General features: G+C 36.1%; 1 protein-coding gene across 1 annotated transcript in view; it reads right to left on the bottom strand.

Moving 5' to 3' along the window:
- Positions 1–18700, bottom strand: part of SMC2 (structural maintenance of chromosomes 2) — a 28504-nt gene extending 9804 nt beyond the window's left edge. The window contains exons 1-11 of the mRNA XM_088243030.1: positions 18415–18700; positions 17994–18143; positions 9944–10105; positions 9142–9252; positions 8580–8701; positions 7753–7909; positions 7486–7677; positions 7052–7196; positions 6226–6401; positions 2816–3073; positions 809–955 (exon numbers count right to left, since the gene is read on the bottom strand). Of these exons, the coding sequence (XP_088099156.1) occupies positions 809–955; positions 2816–3073; positions 6226–6401; positions 7052–7196; positions 7486–7677; positions 7753–7909; positions 8580–8701; positions 9142–9252; positions 9944–10105; positions 17994–18143; positions 18415–18582 (1788 nt within the window). The 5' untranslated portion in view covers positions 18583–18700. The remainder of the gene's footprint in view (positions 1–808; positions 956–2815; positions 3074–6225; positions 6402–7051; positions 7197–7485; positions 7678–7752; positions 7910–8579; positions 8702–9141; positions 9253–9943; positions 10106–17993; positions 18144–18414) is intronic.
- Between the last annotated feature and the right edge of the window lie 742 nt (positions 18701–19442).

The following is a 19442-nucleotide window of genomic DNA, read 5'->3' as shown; positions in this document are numbered from 1 at the left end:
TCTACCGACGTTTCGGATCGCGTTACAGCGTCCATCATCAGGGTTGATGTTATTTGTGTATGAATATGTGTTACGTTAGGTACTTAGAATTTTTACCGTGTCGTAGTCGTTTTTGTGTGATGTTATGTATTTGGGACTTGTACCGTGTCGTAGTCGTTTAGATTAATGTGTACCATTATGTACTTAGGATCTATACCGTATCACAAAGCTGTAACGCGATCCGAAACGTCGGTAGAGAGTACGAACGACACACGGCATAATAACCCAGAAAAACTTATTGTGCATCTTAACGGCCGTGAAAATCTAAGAAGTTGAATCATTATCCACCACAAAAATGCAAGCTGTCACACATCAGCTCAAACAAGTGAATTTTTGAGCATTCAAAACATCGAATTGGTACAGTCCTTATTTGGCACCTAATGATTATTTCTTAATCCCGCATATCAAAAACAAATTGCGAGGCCAATGTTTTTCGTCGCCTGAAGAAGCGGTTGATACATTAAAATCACATGTTTTGGAGGTACCTCAATCGGACTGGAAAAAGTGCTTCAAAAATTGGTTCAAACGCATGCAAAAGTGTATTGATCTTCAAGCAGAATATTTTGAAAAACAATAAAGCCATTTTCGTTTTTACTTGTCTATCTCAAAACTTAAGTAGCAACCCCCGTATATGGAGTGTCCTCTGGTTTGTACCATTACAACAATTAGTTCCAAAATAATATGCAGGAGATTTTCTCATTCTAAAATGTGGTCATCTTTCATTCAAAACCAACCGATAACATAAATTACAAAAAAACAATATTCATACCAGATCTTGAGCTAGTTTAAGTGTCTGATGATCGATAACTCTTCCGTGGATTTTATTTAGAGGGATAATTGTGGTCCTCTGTTGTAATTGTCCCCGTTGCAAAATAAGTTTACTTGTGACGTCAGTATCAACTATCACATTGTACAGCTGAAATCATAATAATAAAAACAACTAAATAAACATGCCAAACTAAGTATGCAGGTCATCAACCTTTCCAATGAATTAATAATTTATAAGATTATGTATAAACTGATGTCAATTGTTTTACTTTTTAACCCATCTGTAAGACATAACACAAATTTTATTTCTATATTAAAATTTCATTTAAATAAAAAAAACGAAATCCCGAAATCGCATTATGTATAAAGGTTTAAAATTGTATAATGAGATGCCTGAATGTATGAAGAATGAAAAGAGTTTGAATGAATCTAAAAATAAATGTTTTGGTTAATGTAAGATGATATAAATATATATCGTCGCTTAGCTAACACCGTGTAAGTAATTTTTGTCTTTTTTATAAGATGACAAAAAAACTGGTTATTTTATTAAATTGAAAAAAAATATTGGACTTCAGTTTTTAATAGGTGACATTTTATGGATAAAGGTTTCAGTTCAATACATTTAAAGTCGTTATTTTATTAAATTGAAAAAAAATATTGGACTTCAGTTTTTAATAGGTGACATTTTATGGATAAAGGTTTCAGTTCAATACATTTAAAGTCGTTATTTTATTAAATTGAAAAAAAATATTGGACTTCAGTTTTTAATAGGTGACATTTTATGGATAAAGGTTTCAGTTCAATACATTTAAAGTCGTTATTTTATTAAATTGAAAAAAAATATTGGACTTCAGTTTTTAATAGGTGACATTTTATGGATAAAGGTTTCAGTTCAATACATTTAAAGTCGTCATTTAGTTGAGCTTTAAATAAAATAAGCAAATTTTTCGCCATCCAGTACAAAGGTGTAATTAAAGTAAGCGTATATATTAGTTTATATCGAGGCTTTACAGACAGAATGCAAGTCATTGAAACAAGTTCAAGATAATCGCATTTAAAGCTATTTTATTATTTTAACGCATTATTTCTCAATTTTTTTTTTTAAAGCTTTGAAAGAGTAATTCTAGGCAAAGCATAAAATTTTTAATCAACATCTTGCACCTGTATTAAAAAATATTTGAAGACTGTTGACTTAATGCATTCTGTCAGTATAGCCTGGATATACAAATTGTAATATAAGCTAACTTAAGAAATAAGTATAAAAAAAAAAGAGAAAGAAATACTGGTGAGGATTATTATTTTCCTAAAATATTTCAATTTTCAGACTATTTCTCAAGTCGTAAATAACTTGTTGTGGAAAAATGGAAATCGAGTAGTAGTGGAATGGGATTTGAACCCCGGACCTTTAGTCCGTGAGTCTACAATACTACCATGGGACCACCACCCGGTTCAAATAATATGCTTATAAATTAATATACATATAATATAAACACAATATGCTAATATAAACTAATAATGGCGGCATCCATTGTGTAGTGGTCAAGACGCTTGACTCACACACGGAAGGTTCCGGGTTCGATTCCCGGTAAGAACACAAAAATCAAATGTGATTTTTCTCAAGCTCAAGGTATTCTGTGATGTAATTCACCACTGCAATTGGGCCTCCTGGCCCGTTGTGAAAAAAAAACACAATTAATTTAAAAAAAAAAAAAAAATTACGTTGATACTAGTCTTCAAGGGGAAAGAGAAATAAAGATAAAGGAAAAGAGAGATTAAGGAAGAGAAGAAGAAATATTAAATGTGCCGAATTCCGTCTTATCCGTAGAAGCACTATCTCCCCACGATTTTACAAACAACTTTAAAATCTATGCAAACCTTGACCAGCTCGAACTAGTCTGTTTTCGGTTGGTTGGAAGGTACTGCTTCATAGCAATGAGCCTGATAATGCACACACATATTGCAAAAGAAATTTTATAACTAAATAAGTAATAGAGTGGAAATAAATTACCTTTCCTCCTGCGACAGTCTCTAATGCTGTACAATATTCTCTGTCCTTGACATCAAAAAGTCTACAAACGGTGCCCTTCACTTTAGACCTGTCGAATCCTGGAGAAGGGTCCGAGTAATTAAAGTTGCACCTGCGTAGTGAAGCAGATAAGTTATCTGTGCGTTCGTTTATCCGACGCACTGTGGGAAGTAGTTCGCCTCGCTTACGTCCAAGTTCATTTACATGAGCTTCGTCATATCCAACAGTTGAAAGATCATTCTGAAAAAAAGCAGGTACTTAAGAACTGTCATATTCACTATGGTCTAATGATATTTATCAAGGTTGACTAGAAATACATAGCTTTTTATCCAGTACCTAATCATAAATGAATCATTACAACATCATTATTTTTCATTATTACACCATTTATAAGTCAATCTTCTCGTTCATCAGAAAGATAAGTTTAAAAATAAAATTAAGTAAAGTATACAGTTTAATGCAAAATTTTCTTTTTTATCTCTATTGCCTTACTAATTTGTTGATCTTCCCGTTCATCAGAAAGATGAGTAAAAAAAAAAAGAATTAAGTAAAATATGCAGTTATATGTGAAATTTTCTTATCTACCTGTCTTGCTCTACCATTTTTTATTTATTTATTAAATTCTTTCTTTATTTTACACATCAGATTAGGGAAAAAGTAATTTCGTATTTTGCGCCATTTTTTTTCAACTAAGTATATTATGTTCATTATTGGTCACATCGGATCATACGGCGTTGTAAAGGTGTGAGTGTACTACAAACGCTTCTTTGACAGTATTGCGCTTGGTCGGTTCAGTTGCGAACTATCATACTTCGTCAGGCAGCCGAACATAATAGTTCACAACTGCATGAGGTTTCGAAGGAAAAAATTCGCCATATTTTACTACCTGAAAGGAAAAAACTAGCAACCTAAAAAATTTGCGATGTATACAGGGCTGATACTCTTTCGGTTCGTGCTGCACAACAGTGGTTCGAGCGATTTCGTTCTGGTGTAGTAGAGGTGAATGATGCACCACGCTCTGGCAGGCCTGTCGTCGAAAATGTCGATAAAATCATGGAAAATATCGAGATAGACCGTTGTGTTAGCAGTCGTAGTATCGTCCAGGAGCTGAATATCGATCATAAAACCGTTTTGATTCATTTGCAGAAGGTTGGATTTAAAATAAGCTCGATGTTTGGGTGCCACACGAGCTGACGAAAAAAAACCTCATGGACCGAATTTCCATCTGAGAATCGCTGCTGAATCGCAACAAAATCGACCCATTTCTGAAGCAGATGATGACTGGTGATGAAAAGTGTGTCACTTAGGACAATGTCAAGCGACGGAGATCGTGGCCGAAAGCCAACAAAGTAGCCCAGACCGTGGCCAAGCCAAGACCGACGGCCAGGAAGGTGCTGTTGTGTGTTTGGTAGGATTGGCAGGGAATACTCTACTATGAGCTGCTACCCTATGGCCAAACGCTCAATTCTGCCCTCTACTGTGAACAACTCGACCGTTTGAAGCTGGCAATCGAACAAAAGCGGCCAGCATTGGTGAATATGAGAGGAATTGTGTTTCATCAGGACAAAGCCAGGCCACACACATCTTTGATGACGCGCCAAAAGCTCCGGGAGCTCGGATGGGAAGTTCTTATGCATCCACCCTATAGTCTGGACCTGGGACCAAGTGACTACAATCTGTTCCTGTCTATGGCCAACACGCTTGGGGGTACAAATTTGTTTTCAATAGAGGCCTGTGAAAATTTGTTGTCCGAGTTTTTTGCCAATAGGGACAAGGGCTTCTACGAAAGGGGCATTTGGATTCAGAAAGGCGTATATTTTACTTAAATCGGATGATTGTAACATTTTTTATAAAGCATTGAAATAAAGAGAAAAATACAAAATTACTTTTTCCCCAACCTAATATAAACACCAGAAAGGCTTATTTTGAACATAAATTAAAATATAAACCATTTAAGCATCAGCTATTAAAATAGTGAATTAAATGAAATTTTCATAATACAGTTAAACCCTTGTTTTACGTTTTTCAAGGGAGCAACAAAAAAAAGTGTAAAACTGAGGAAAACGCTAAAGCGAGGATATAAAAAATGTACGGAAAATATGAAATTTCATTAAAATATAATTATTGTAGAAGACTATACTAAATATACTGCAGAAAAATTGTAAGAACTGTCATGATTGGGGATTATTCATATTTACCAATGATTTAATTGAAAATATTTTGTAGCTAAAATAGCTGTAAATATTTTAAGAGACACTACAATGTGTTATTTTTTATTGAATTTGAAAAAATACATGTTTAAATAATTGTATCTAGGTACTTAACCTTAAAAACACAAAAATAAAATTTAGAATTTGCATAAAATGCATACAATGATTTTTTCCTTAAATATTGGGAAATTTATTTATATGATGGCAATTTTTTTAGTATGGCACCACAAAATTTCAACTGTCATTTACATCGCGGCAAAACTGTTTCACACTTTTATGATAACTGTTTAAACTATCTCCTTTTCACATTATGTTTACAACATCAAAGAAAATTTCTATTACCAATTTTTTTAACTTTCTGCATCATAATTTATTGATGTAAAGACTTTATTCTTCTTGAACATGCATCAACTGCATGTCACTAATTAGTAAAATGTCAAAATTAGACACTTAAACAAAATGGTCAATTACACTGCGCCTACTTTGAATTGAGTTTGAGACAATAATTTACACATTTTTTTATTTACCGCGATTTTATTCTCCATTCAGGCAGCGGCGCGTTGCTCGTCTTGCGGATCGAATGAGTTATGAAAATATTTAGACGTAAAACCAGAGTTATGAAAAACGTAAAAAACGTTAATTGGTGGGAATATTTGAATGATAATGTATGGAAAAAAATGGGACCTAAATATTTCGGTGTAAAAAGCAGGAAAACGTAAAATCGAGGAACGTAAAAATGAGGTATTACTGTAATTTTATGCCATCATAATTTTTGAAAAATCAGATTTTGAGTTAAGAATAAATTATTTTTAAAAAACTCTGCTTAAATATAAACATAATTCTATCTTTAAAATTTAACCACTTAACAGCTTTATGACAGAATCAAACAATGTTATATGTATTTTAACTATTTTATTCACGACACTCGAGATTAAAAAAATAAATGTTATAGCATTTTTAAGGCAAATCTAAATAGAACACATCGGCATTGCTTTGGAGAAAACAATGTTTTAGATATTAGGCTCACTGGAAAATTCTCCTCTTTTTGAGATAGGACTTTTTTATTGGATGTACAATGTGTATATTTTTTTCATTTGTTCCTAAATTATAATAATTATTTACATAATACAAATACCAATGTCTATGAGACTAAAATTTAAACTAAAATAATTGATTACCTACCTTCAATTTAGCAACTTCTTTCTCCACAGAAGAAATGTTTGCCTGATCTTTTTTGTACTGCAGACTTGTTGCGGCAACATCCTTTTGCATAACCTTCAGTCGTTCTTCCAAATGCTTTTTTTCCATCATACACTGGCTCACTTGGGTAGACGCCTCCGATGCCATTTGCTTAGCACCTAGAAAACAGATAGATAGTAGCAGTAAGCATAACTTACAAATAAATACAATGTAGAACCTTATAATCGATTATGAGAATTCCCGGTGGCCAAAATAATCAGAAATAAAAAGAATTGACTAACCATAATCCATAATCCTTCCTCTCAAAATAGCCGCTTTACAATCTTCTCTACTTTTGTGCAACAATTTTCCCACTTCCAAACAAATTGGCGACCTTTATTAAGTCCCGAAAATTTTAGACTAATATTACCTAAATTATTTCCATAATCGTTAACCACTAACAATTAACCGGTTATATAAATTTATTATTTATATAACTAATAACCGCTAACTACTAACAATTAACTAATTATCTAGACTTTTATTATATTTTGGTCAGATATGCAAATATAACTTTGTGAAGTGAGGCCCCTAAAAAGGAAAATTAATTTGCCTATTTGGGACCCCACTATTAAACCGATGTAAAAATTTTATTGCAAAAAAAAATCCATAGCAGATAATGGCTAGGGCTGACTGATAATAAATATAACCTTATTATTTGGTAATGGAAATAATTTAATTTTTTCAGGTATGACTAAATTGATAAATAGAGGGATATTTTCCAAGACAAGTTTAAACATTTTTTTTTTTGAAGACTTTCATCACATACCCATGAGCTGATCTTGTAGAGAAGACTGTCCTCCTTCTGTCACCTGAAGACCAGAACTAACTGCCTGAAAACGCTCCTGTACAGCTGATAATGTTTCAGAGTCTTTGGTCATAGTGTCTCGTAAACCACCAAAAGTACTCTCCATCTGTAGACAAAACCATAAGGTATAAAAAATACAATTTTCAATTTCTGAGTTGATTCTTAAAAAAAAAAATTGATTCTGAAAAATATCTTGACTGATGATTAATAATATAGAACGTAATAATGTGATTCATGGAGTTAGATAGAGCCTCACAGATTTCAGAAAATGTATCAACTTTGTTCGGATAATAGATAATTACTAGTATACATGTAAATGCAAATATTTTGGAAAACAGTATTCAGTCCAATAAAATAATTAAAAAGATGATTAAATAAAACTTGACAAAACATACATTAGCTAATTGATCCTTTTTCATTGTAAAAGCTTTCTCATCATCATTAATGCTGCTTTGTAATAATCGTTGTTTGCTTTTATGGCCTTTCAATCCATCATGAATAGAACGGTTCTTAGCCGATATTTCTGCTTCTTTTGCCTCCTTCGATTGGGTGTCTTTTTCCATGGATTGCAGCTCGCCGCCAGTTTCCTACGGAGAATAAGATGCAATTAAATCAAAATAAAATAAATGTAATTGGAACTGGTATTAGAGATATATACATACCTCGTCAAGTTTCTTATTCATTTCGGTGATAAGTTTGTCAATATTGGCATACTCTTTTTTGTTGTCTGATATGTTGCGGTGTTTTTCCTTAATTTTATCTTTAACGTCATCAACCACCTTATTTGCATTCTCTGTGTTCTCTTCAGCAGATACATACCTGAAAATTAAAAAAATATTGAAATCATAAAAAGCTGCAAGCTTCAGAGTATTTCCAAATACAGTAAAACCCCTGTTTTACGTTTTTCGTAAAAATAAACGTGTTTAAATCATTTTATGAAGGTAACTTAACCTTAAAAGCACAAATACAAAAATTAGAATTTGCATAAAATGCATACAATGATTTTTTCCCTAAATATTGGGAAATTTTATTTATATGGTATCATTTATTTTAGTATGGCACCACATCATTTCAACTGTCATTTACATCGTGGCAAAACTATTTCACACTTTTATGATAACTGTTCAAACTATCTCCTTTCCATATTATGTTTATAACTTCAAATAATATTTCTATTGCCTAATGTTTCTGCCTCGTAATTTATTGTTGTAAATACTTTATTCTTCCTAAACATCCGTCAACTGTCCACTGTCAATTTATAAAATGTCAAAATTACCTACTTTGAATTTAGTGAGACAATTATTTACACTTTTTTTTTATTTACCTTGATTCAAATCTGCATTCACGCGGCAGCTCGGTGTCTTGACAGATCAAATGAGTTAAAAAAATTATAACGTAAAACTGAGGTTATGAAAAACGTCAATTGGGGGATTTTCAAATTGAGGAACGTATAAACAAGGTTTAACTGTGTATAAAAAAGTATGCTTACTTCCAAGCAACAAAAAGTCTAGTGAGATTTTCCAACTCTCGTGAAACTTTTTGGTACTCCTGATATTGTGTTCTTTCTTCTTGTAACTTTTGAATTTTGGGAGCGATCTCTTCTGTAATAATCTAAAAAAATATTTCAAAAATCTGTGCAGTAAACAGTTGTGTTTTAGCAAAAGGGGAAAAAATGGGTGATCATTGAATGAGATTGATGATGCATTATGTTAGAAAAAAGTGCATTCAAGTTTGTAAAAATCCTACAAAAATTGTTTTATTTTAATACTTCTATTAAAAGGCTAACCACTAGTATAAAAATAATAAACATGAAGGTACCTAATTTATTTTGATTTTCATAAAATCTACAGAAATCAATAAATTTAGAAGTCAAGTAAATGGTGCTCAAATTTTAGAAAACACTAATACTGTTGTCGCAATGGCTTCCACCAGATTGGGCTAAAAAACAGTAGGTAGCTAATAAAGCATGTAAAAGTCGAAAATCAATTATTTTCATAAGTCAAAATTAAAATTTAGTGAAAGGGAACGAAACCCATAAAGTGTTTACATACATCATTTAGCTCTTTAAGTTTGGCATCTTTCTTTTCAATTGTTTTCTGGGCAGCTTGTTTTTTTGCTTCGTACATTCTAGTACCAGCGGCTTCCTCAACCATAGACAAAATCTGAAGAAAAAAACACTCGAGTGAAGACAAAAATCTATAGAAAGAGAATATTCACATTTTTAAGTTTGGTGGCCAAAGTTGGAATAGATATTATTACCCACCTAATTTGTTTGAATATCTAGTTTAAATATGAGAAAAACATATTGTATAACAGTAAAAAATAAAACTTATTTTGTTTCCTAAAAAGCTGTTAAATTATATAATTAATTTACATGAGCACATGAGAACATAATATCGCAGGGGAATTTCAAAATCAGCATTTTTTAATTACCCACTAAAAACACATATTATGTATCTTCCTCCATGAATGTTACAAATAGGCAAGTAGTGATTCATTACAATCATATTGTGATGATTTGAATGCATGACTCGTCTATTTGCAGATTCATGGAAGAAGATAGAAATATTTGTTTTTAAGTTACCTAGTAATTACCCAACGGTATAATATTTATCATTACAAAATAAGAACCGCGTGGCAGTCACTTGGTAGTGTCGCAGACGATAAATTGTAGGCCTCAGATTTAGGTGTGTTGAAAATGGCCAGAAAATTTAAATATTAGGGTAAATCATAAGCAAATAAAAAAAAAAGGCTGGGTGAGTGTTCATTTTTCATTGCATTACAATGGAATCAACTTGGTTGTTTCCAAATTCAATTGGTTCATCAAAGGAAATAATGAAAATGAGTAAATACCTCTGGTGGCTTCATACTGAGTACTTTGGTTATCCGTCCCTGCATAATAAGGAAATGGGGATTGTTGACGTTAAGTTGAACAGAGCAGAAGAGATCCGCAACTCTTTTATTCTGGACATTGATACCGTTAATAAGATATTTGTTCTTCCCACCCATAACAACCTACAAAAGTAACAAACAATTCAAATGTATATCCCCAATGTTTTGAGAACGTGAAAATGTTTGTAAACGGGCTGGGTTTCACTCCCTAGGGAGTTATTAACACGTTGATTACGGTGTGCACACATTTGTGTATACTTATATTGCAGCGGGGTGCACATTTTTATGCATTTCGGTAACCTTCTGAAAAATACGTCTTAAACATCTAAATTCTTCTGTCACGTTTGCTTTGCTGTGGAGCGGATAGGTGTCACTATAATGAAAGAGTTTTACCTACCATTAAAACTCGTATTATGTTGCCTCTCTTATCCAGAATATGTTTATGTGAGATAGCATCTCCTTTCCGGCCGGCGTTTCCTAGTTCCTACCCGCCTCTTAATTCCGTCCTTTTTCTATGGCAACCCTTTTTGTCTCTCATGTTGGTATTACAGCTGTCACTGGCAGGGAATCTATTCCTTTGTTTCAATTGTGTCTCACCAGGCAGGAGTTGATCATATTCTGGATAAGAGAGGCAACATAATACGAGTTTTAATGGTAGGTAAAACTCTTTCATTATGTAGTGCCGTCTCTTATCCAGAATATGTTTATGTGAGAAGTGTTTGTTATCGCCTGGTGACAGCGGTGATGTCAATTGTGATATACTGTTTAGAGGAGTACTAATACTGGATGATACTGGCTAGGAGCCGAGATATCATCTCCAGATATAGATCATAAGCGCACACAGTGGTGATGTCAGTTGTGTAATATACCATTTAGAACATAATACCAGATGATACTGGCCAAGAGCCGAGATCTCATCTGCAGACACATAGATCATGAGCACACACAGCGTTGATGTCAATGTGACACTGAATGGTCTGTACACCTGGCCGGAAGCCAAGATATTACCTCCAGGTATACATTTAGATCACTAACCACGATGAGTTCAGTAATACTCGGTAACATTTCAACTCTATACACAGTAACAATTAACATTAAATACATGTTTATGCAACTCACAAGATATAGTGAATAACTGGCATAACGGGTCCCAGAGTTTGTCTCTGCTTGTCATCAGTTAATAGGCCTGAAAAGGCTAGTAAGAGATTTTGAACATGTGCGATTATGATCGGCAACATTATGTCTTATCTCTTTGCAGTAAAACTTTGAGAAGGTATTTTCACTTTGCCAATTCCCCCTTTCCAGGATTTCATTAATAGGATATTGTTGAATCCAGTTTAAGGAAGCCACAGCTGACCTAGTACTACCAGCGGATGCCGAAATACCCGCTTCTTTCAGGAGGGATTTGACCCAGCCGCCGATGATAGTGGGTGAAGCTGGTTTTGCAGTACCACAAGTAGAAACAAAAAGGTTACTTCCTTCCTCTCTTCGGTCTTTACCCAGGGTATATACTTTCCTAAGCCAGAACACAGGATCTATAGCTTCTACATTAATCTTCAAAAGCTTCCAACCTGACTGTCTGTGTAGAGACGAGTCAGTTTTTGATCCAAACACTGGCCATAGGATAATGTGGTCAGAGGCATCAACAAAATAATCTGGCGCACACCTTAAAAGTGTAAGATCGTGAACTCTTCGCCCAGATGCGAGTAATAAAATTAAAGCACATCTACGTGATGCTTCAAACAGGGTTATATCTGTTGGTGGATTATTCTCTAGCCAACTGCATACAATCCTGGGATCCCAAATTGGTGGTTTATGTGACTTAAGAGTGGTTTTAGCTATGCCCTTCATGACTTGTTTCACCATCGGGTGGCCACTAAGCTGGCTGTTCCTGTTAGGAATGCTAAGCATGGAAACAGCTGATTTGTGAAGTGAAATAGAGCTGGGAGCAAGACCTACTTTTACTTTCAAGTATGCTAGAAATCGGGCCAACTGGTTTCCAGATGGGTTTTTGAGGTCAACATTATATGTGTTGGACCATTTTCGCCATCTATTCCATGCTACTGAATAAGCTTTAAGAGTGGAGTCCCTCCAACTAGATGTTAAAAGTAACTTTTCCGCTGGAGACCACTCAGTTAAAGATTCTTCCCACCCCCAATCAGCCAAACATCCAGATGGATGTCGTGGATTCTCGGCGGATGGTAACCTGTGGAAGTATCCACGAGGTTGTTCACGAGATCGTTCACTGCTAGAGCAGGTCTCATGGCCCTCGCTCGGATGTCTGGGAGCCAGAACACTTTGGGCCACTTGGGCGCTATGAGCATGTACATCCCTGTCGATTCTCTCAAGTGTGCTAGGACTCGAGGAATCAAGCATGGGGGGGGGAATATCCAAGCCAATGGGTAAGTCCAGAATCTGCTGAAGGCATTGTGGAACAGAGCATTCGGGTCTTTGGTATCCATCGAAACATATTGCTCCACCACGTGAGCTGTTTCCGAGGCAAATAGATCTATTACCGGAGTTCCCCATTTCCTGAAGATAGGTTCCGTTGCCTGAGGCAAAAGAGACCATTCCGGTAGCTTCATGCCCCGAGACAGATGGTCTGCGAGGCCGTTGTATCGACCCGGGAGGTGTTGAACTTCCAGAGTGATACTGTGCTGATCTATTATGCTCAATATTTGATAGGTAAGAAGAAGCAACGTTACTGACCTTGTGCCTCCTTCGTTTCGAAGATACGCTAGAACCGTCTTGTTGTCCGACTGAACAAGTACTGAAGAATGCTTCAAAGTCTCGCTCAGGTACTTGAATGCTTTCAAAATGGCAAACATCTCCTGACGGTTGCTGTGCCACTGCGCTTGTTCCTCCGTCCAAAGACCCGAGAGATGAACGTCGTCCATTTGAGCTCCCCATCCTGTTCCTGCGGCATCTGTTGCCAGAAAGTGCACTGGTCGGGGATTGTGTACCAAAGAATTGGCGACGAGATTTTCTACCCACCAGGATACTTCCTTTATCACTGGATTGGACAATGGAACCTTCCTTCGGAGAGGAAGCCTCAACATTGAATGGACCTGAAATTGCATTTGGCGACAGTGAAGGCGGCCTCTGGGGGTCACATAACTGGCAAAGTTTAGCGATCCGAGAATGCTTTGGGCTTGTCGCAGAAACCACATCTTTTTTCCCAGTAAAAACTGCAACGTTCTGCGAAGCTTTTCCTGTTTTTCTGTGGATAGATACTTGAGATTCTGGTTCATGTTCCAAACAATCCCCAAATATTCCAGACATTGCACTGGAATCAGGACGCACTTGTCTACATTGATCTTCCATCCGAGAGATGTTAGAAGATTGATCGCCTGTTGTGTTTGAATTTCTAATTTTTCTCTGGTCTGATGAGCCAGGAGAAAATCGTCTAGGTAAACAACAACCCGAAGGCCTTTTTTCCTTAGGATTTCTGCAATCCAGTTGGAAATCATAGCGAATGCATGCGGAGCGCTGGCCAGTCCGAATGGCAGGCAGGTCATTTGCAGACACTGACGATTGTAGAACAAGCGGAGAAATCTTCGGTGTGTCGGAGCCACCGGAATGTGAAAATAAGCCTGAGAGAGATCGATTTTTGTCATCCAGTCTCCTGGTTGAAGGAAGCCTGGTATTTTGTGATGAGTGATGAGAGAGAAATGTCTCGTCATCACATGTAAATTCAGGGCTTTTAAGTTGAAAATAGGGCGGTCGGAACCGTCGCCCTTTTTCACAAGAAACATTTGCGACAGGAATCCCGCAGATTTGTCTGTCGGTTCTAGAACACCCGACTGTAACATGTTCTTTATTTGAAGAGACATATCGTCGGACGTCTTTGTTTCGTAAGATATTAGTTGATAATTCTTTGGGCTTACCAACGGGGGCTTTGAAAGAAAGGGGATGCGATAGCCGCGTATCATTTTCAGAATGACCTTGGGAGCATTTAAGTCCTGCCAATTCTGAATCTTTCCCGCTAACTGCCCGGCCCGAAAGCTGTCACTTGTAATAGGCTCGACGACGCGAGGTCTGCCCTCGCGCCGGTTGCCTGTGCTGGAGCTTTCTTCTCTGTCCTCCTGAGGTTGACGGTTGGGGGTCCCGCCCAGGGTCAGCCCTCTGAGCACGAAAGGGCTTATCTTTCGGGACCGCAACCGTGCGTTTTCCAGAAATTTGCTTCGGAAAAGCGAATTCTCCATCTCGGTTACCGGAATGGGACGAGACCAGTTGACCGGTCGAGATTGAAGGCATCCTGAAGCACTTGCTAACTCCCCCGAGCCTCTGCAGCTCGGAAGAGAAAGCTGCTTCCTCAAACAGGAAGGACGCACTGGGGGGAATTTTAGCGAGGGGCTGGACATCGTGCTTATTTTTTACGAGTTTGAGAAAGCGGTTACGCCGCGTTTCTATCACCTCAGCCCTCTTACCGCAAGCCATCTGCAAAAGGTCGTCAGAGACGCGATTACAGAGATTCTGACCCCCAAAGAGATCTGAGATCTTCATCTGCAGAGTCTCAGGGGTTAGAGGCGTTTCCCCATCGTAGCCCCAGTTAATTAACTCTTGCAGTGAGGACTGCATGAGTTCTCTTTCCTTTAGAGCAGCGTGGGTGATGGCGGCCAGCGCTCGCTCTACGGAGGCTAACTGGGGCGACGTAGGGTCCAAGGCTGCCAGCTCCGAGTTGATTTCCAACTCCTTGAACCCTGGATCCGCGATGTAGTCCTTCATGACTTTTGAGTAGCGCACGTTGCACCACTCCGCGGATCCGAAGCGTTGGACGCGTTTCAGCGTACTGAGGATGGCAGTGGGCGGCCGGGGTATTTTTGGTTCCACCAGCTCGGTTGTAGGGGAAGGCATTCTGAACCCTGAAGACTGGGGAACCATTTCAACGTCCTCAGTAACGCCGATAATCGAAGGAGTGCGCGAGGCGGCACTCCTATCTCTAAAAATAAAATTTTGGAGATTGTCCAATTGCTTGGATAACCTCTTAATCATCTTTCGAGATGATCGCGTCCTCTGCTTCCTTTGTCCTCCTTTGTTCTTAGACGACGCGCTGGAAGCGGCGTCGCTCGAACCACTTGACATTCCATCACTATAGGCACTTGAGGCAGAGCGCGATCGATTTCGCCGCTTTTCTGCGACAACCGGCGGTTTTTCGACATTTTTGGAGGACATTTCTATTGGGACGGTTTAAATTGTTTAATTTTTTGTATACAACTTTTTGAAAATATTTCCAAAAAAAAAACACAAACAAAACAAGACGCAACAGGTAGGTGGTAACGCGACGGAAATTCGACGTCAATTGAAACAAAGGAATAGATTCCCTGCCAGTGACAGCTGTAATACCAACATGAGAGACAAAAAGGGTTGCCATAGAAAAAGGACGGAATTAAGAGGCGGGTAGGAACTAGGAAACGCCGGCCGGAAAGGAGATGCTATCTCACATAAACATATTCTGGATAAGAGACGGCACTACATAATACAAAAATTATTATTGATTCTTTTCTGTTTCAAAACATGACTAAAAGTTATCATAACAAAGATCGCCGCAAACAATGGGTTAACATTTTGACATATACGGGTGTTTTTTAAACCCTGTCATATCCGAAACCATGATGATCAGTATGAGCAAGAATACATATTGGCACATTAAAATATTTTTTTCGAACAAATAAAAATTTAAAAAATAAAATATTTAAAAAAACAAATGGTTGCTAACTTCTGCAGGGGTGAAAAGAGGGGAGGGGAGAGGGGAGTCTGACACATTGTTAACCGCGCGGCCGCGCCCCCCTCGCTTGTCCCCTGCAGAAGTAAGCAACCATTTGTTCTTTTTAATATTTTATTTTTACAAATTTTCTTCATTCTAAATATTTTTTTTAATATGCCAATATGTTTTCTTACCCATACTAATCACTGTGGTTTCGGATGTAACGGGGTTTAAAGAACATCCTGTATATGAATAAATAAAATTAAAATTGAAATTCAAAAAGATTTAAATTTATTGTAACAGAGAGGGCAAACATTTTTGAGAAGGAAGTCCAGGCATTTACAGAGCTAATGACTTATTGTGGGTTGATATAAGTGGCCACTTTACATACTGTGTAATATTTACCATTCAGTCTATATTTAAACCACATTTCCCCAATTCTCCCATCGGTTGGCTTTTGTAAAGTAAAAAAGCTGAAACCTCAATTGATGTGGGTGAGATTGCGTTAGTTTAATCAGCAAAGTTTTGAGTATGTTTTTGAGTAGTATACCAGGCAGGCTAGACTTCCATAGTCTCTCTCCCTTTTCCCATTAAGTTAAAATAAATTTAGATAAAATGTATCCCGATCATTTGGGGCTTTAACAATCTGCCGCAAAAACTCAATCATTTCCCTATTCGCACCCAAAGGAGCATAGGACACTGTATCAGCACTTGAATTGCAGCGTATCTGGATCATTTCCTGTGACATTAAAGGTAAGGTGATAAGTTTCAGGTGCCAGTCTAGGAACAACGAAACACTACAGAGATAAACCACCTTTAACCCTTTCAGCCCGGGGGTTCGTTCAAATATACACGAATTTTAAGATTGTTTTACTCTCGTGGCTCCCAAAATTCAAAAGTGGCGAGTTTACTTTTTAATTACTAGAACCCCTAAGTACAACTTTATTTTTTTTATAAGTCGGAAATCAGCATTACACAGAAAATTTCATTTTTAACTTTGAGAGCAAGCTTCTAGCTGGTTTTTTTTTGCGAATTCCTGTCATCCTTATAAATGATATGTAACGCAAGTTTAAAACATATTTCAGTAACATTAAAGTAATTTGATATAATAAACATACACTGTAAAATAATAACAAATTAAAAATTAATTTTAACAGTTTGAGACTCATCGTTTATAAAAAAGGTCATATTAAATCATTTCGTAAGTATAAAATATTTAAAAAAGAAACTAAAAATACCAATTTTTTTCAAATAATTCCTTTAGTACACACCGAATAAAAAATATTTTATATATTCACAGGAATTAATTCAGGTCTGAAAGGGTTAAACAAATATTTCACATGACATGGAAATCAAGCATCTTCGAATTCACTTCAGTTAAAAACACCTGTGTCCAGGGTTTTTCTTCTCTGTTTCGCTTCAAGCGCAGTCGTAAGACTGAACACCTTGCCTTATATGAAACATAAAAAATCGGGACACACTGCAATTGGAGCACCAATGCAGTGCCCTATGCACCACTTGGTGTGAATAGGGAAATTATGACGATGTATTTTCGTTTTTTCAATTTTTTTTCGTTCAGTGCGGCGCTGGAACAGAATTTCAAATTTGCTTCCAACGCGATCGTTCTTTCCTCGAGACGCGGTCAGCCAGTAGTAAGTACGCGCCGATCAGTACGCGCATGACAGCGCTGACGAGTGGATGTGTTTGGGGTCACGTTGCTAATTAACATTTTTTATTAGGCAATAGTAATACTCCGCAATTCATCATGATTATTAATAAAACAATTATTACATTATTTGTTTAGAGTAATCTAAATGTTAGGTATTAAAACTGATAATTAATCTATTAAACATGCTATTTTATAAACAGTATTTCTCTGAATTTAGGGGAACCAATGGTTCCATGCGTTATATATGTCCTTCAAACTAAACAACATTCACAATCTTCACTACGTGTATGTTTATAGACTTAAACACTAGATTTTTCATACATTAAAATAAAATAAAATCACTTTGTTTTTATGTACCACTTATATTTTTTATAATTTGATAAACAACTAGTCCACTCTACCTTTACTGTGAAAATTTTATATTTGTTATGTTAGTTTGTAATTAACCCTGAAGAAGGCATAGTATTGCCGAAACTAGTTGGTTGTCAAATTATAAAAAATATAAGTGGTACATAAAAACAAAGTGATTTTATTTTATTTCAATGTATAAAATTGAAATGTTCCACAAAGTAAGTGCTTCAAACATCAAAAATACTAGATTTTTTATTTAGGAAAAGAAAGAATTAAAGAAATACCTGTCTTGTAATGGTAATTTCATCGTAGTTTTCATATCCAATAGGACACTGCGCTTTATCCTTGTTATCAAATGTTATACTAACTGTAGCCTTAGTAATACCAGCTTGCCCACCTTTGTATACTAAATCTTGGAGTGTTGTCGCTCTAACCTGAGGTTTGAAAATACCAATTGTCGTAATCGTGAATGAAATATATACAAGTTTCCATCATAACATTAAAAAAGGATGTAAGTTTGTCTATTTTAGTGAAATAACGGTTATAAAGTTCGCTTGTACGTTTGTGCAACTGGTTGACAGCGATTTGGGTACGTACAATAGTATAAAATTGATCAAAATATATTAAGCAAATTACAACACAAGACTTAGTTATTTTAAACGAAATCTCGATAAATACTTGAAGTAGAGATGAATGATCACTCACATGAGACAAGTTTGTTATGCCCAAAACAAAACAAATAGAATCTAAAATATTAGATTTTCCCGTGCCGTTCAATCCCGTGATAGCGTTGAACTCCCTGTCAAAGCCATTAACCTCCACACGATGGCCATACGATTTGAAGCCTTCCAAAACTATAGATTTTATATACATTTTCAAAATTTCACATTCAGACTAAGTAATTTTATCAAAAAACACACAGCGCTGACATTTAAATCGGAGGGAAAACAACAAACATTTCAAATCATAACGAATAATACCCATAGACAAGGCATAAACAAGAAATTAATGATTCTCGGTTTTTGCAATTTCTAGGGTTAATAGATAACACCAAAAAAATTACTCACATTTTTCAAAAACCTTTTTGAACAATAATCACAGACTACAGATTATTATATTAAATTGAAATTTTAATTTAATATAGACGATAATTAAATTAAACATCTATGACAATATTCTGCGAAAATTCAATGACATAAAACGAAACCTTTTAGATTTTGCCGACCATTTTACGCTCTTTAGGTGCACATGAGCTGTTGCATATCTTTGGTACATATCGTTGGCTTAACCATTGAGGTATATAACTAAAGTAAGTATAATCGTTCGAAATGTGATACCTTAACCTGTAGCATATGTTTGATAGAACGGACTTGAGTATGTTGCGAGCATTCTTAGGCGACTTTTGTCTGCCCTCGCAAATACTAAAATGACAACTTGTACGGTAAGATACTGCACAAATCATTTGAGAAAAAATGGGAAAAGTGATGGTATAACCTTTCACCAGTAAGTAATGTTTTTATCTTAATCAATATTGGTTTAAATGGCTATTTTAATACTTTAAAAAGAGGTTTACTTATGTTACCACTTTTATTAGTCGTGAGCCATCTTTTGTCTTTGTCTTTATCAGCTACCCGAGCATAAATGAGGGATTCGGGGAAGTGAGTGACATACTGAATGGAACTAGACCACCGCGATAAACAATCTGTTTTTTTTCCTGTACTAATTGTTTTGCT

Source organism: Micrasema longulum, unplaced genomic scaffold (genome assembly GCF_059751315.1).
Source record: "Micrasema longulum isolate JH-2025_06_02 unplaced genomic scaffold, ASM5975131v1 h1tg000180l, whole genome shotgun sequence".
NCBI classification, from domain to species: Eukaryota; Metazoa; Arthropoda; class Insecta; order Trichoptera; family Brachycentridae; genus Micrasema; species Micrasema longulum.
This window is presented reverse-complemented; position numbering and strand designations above follow the sequence as displayed.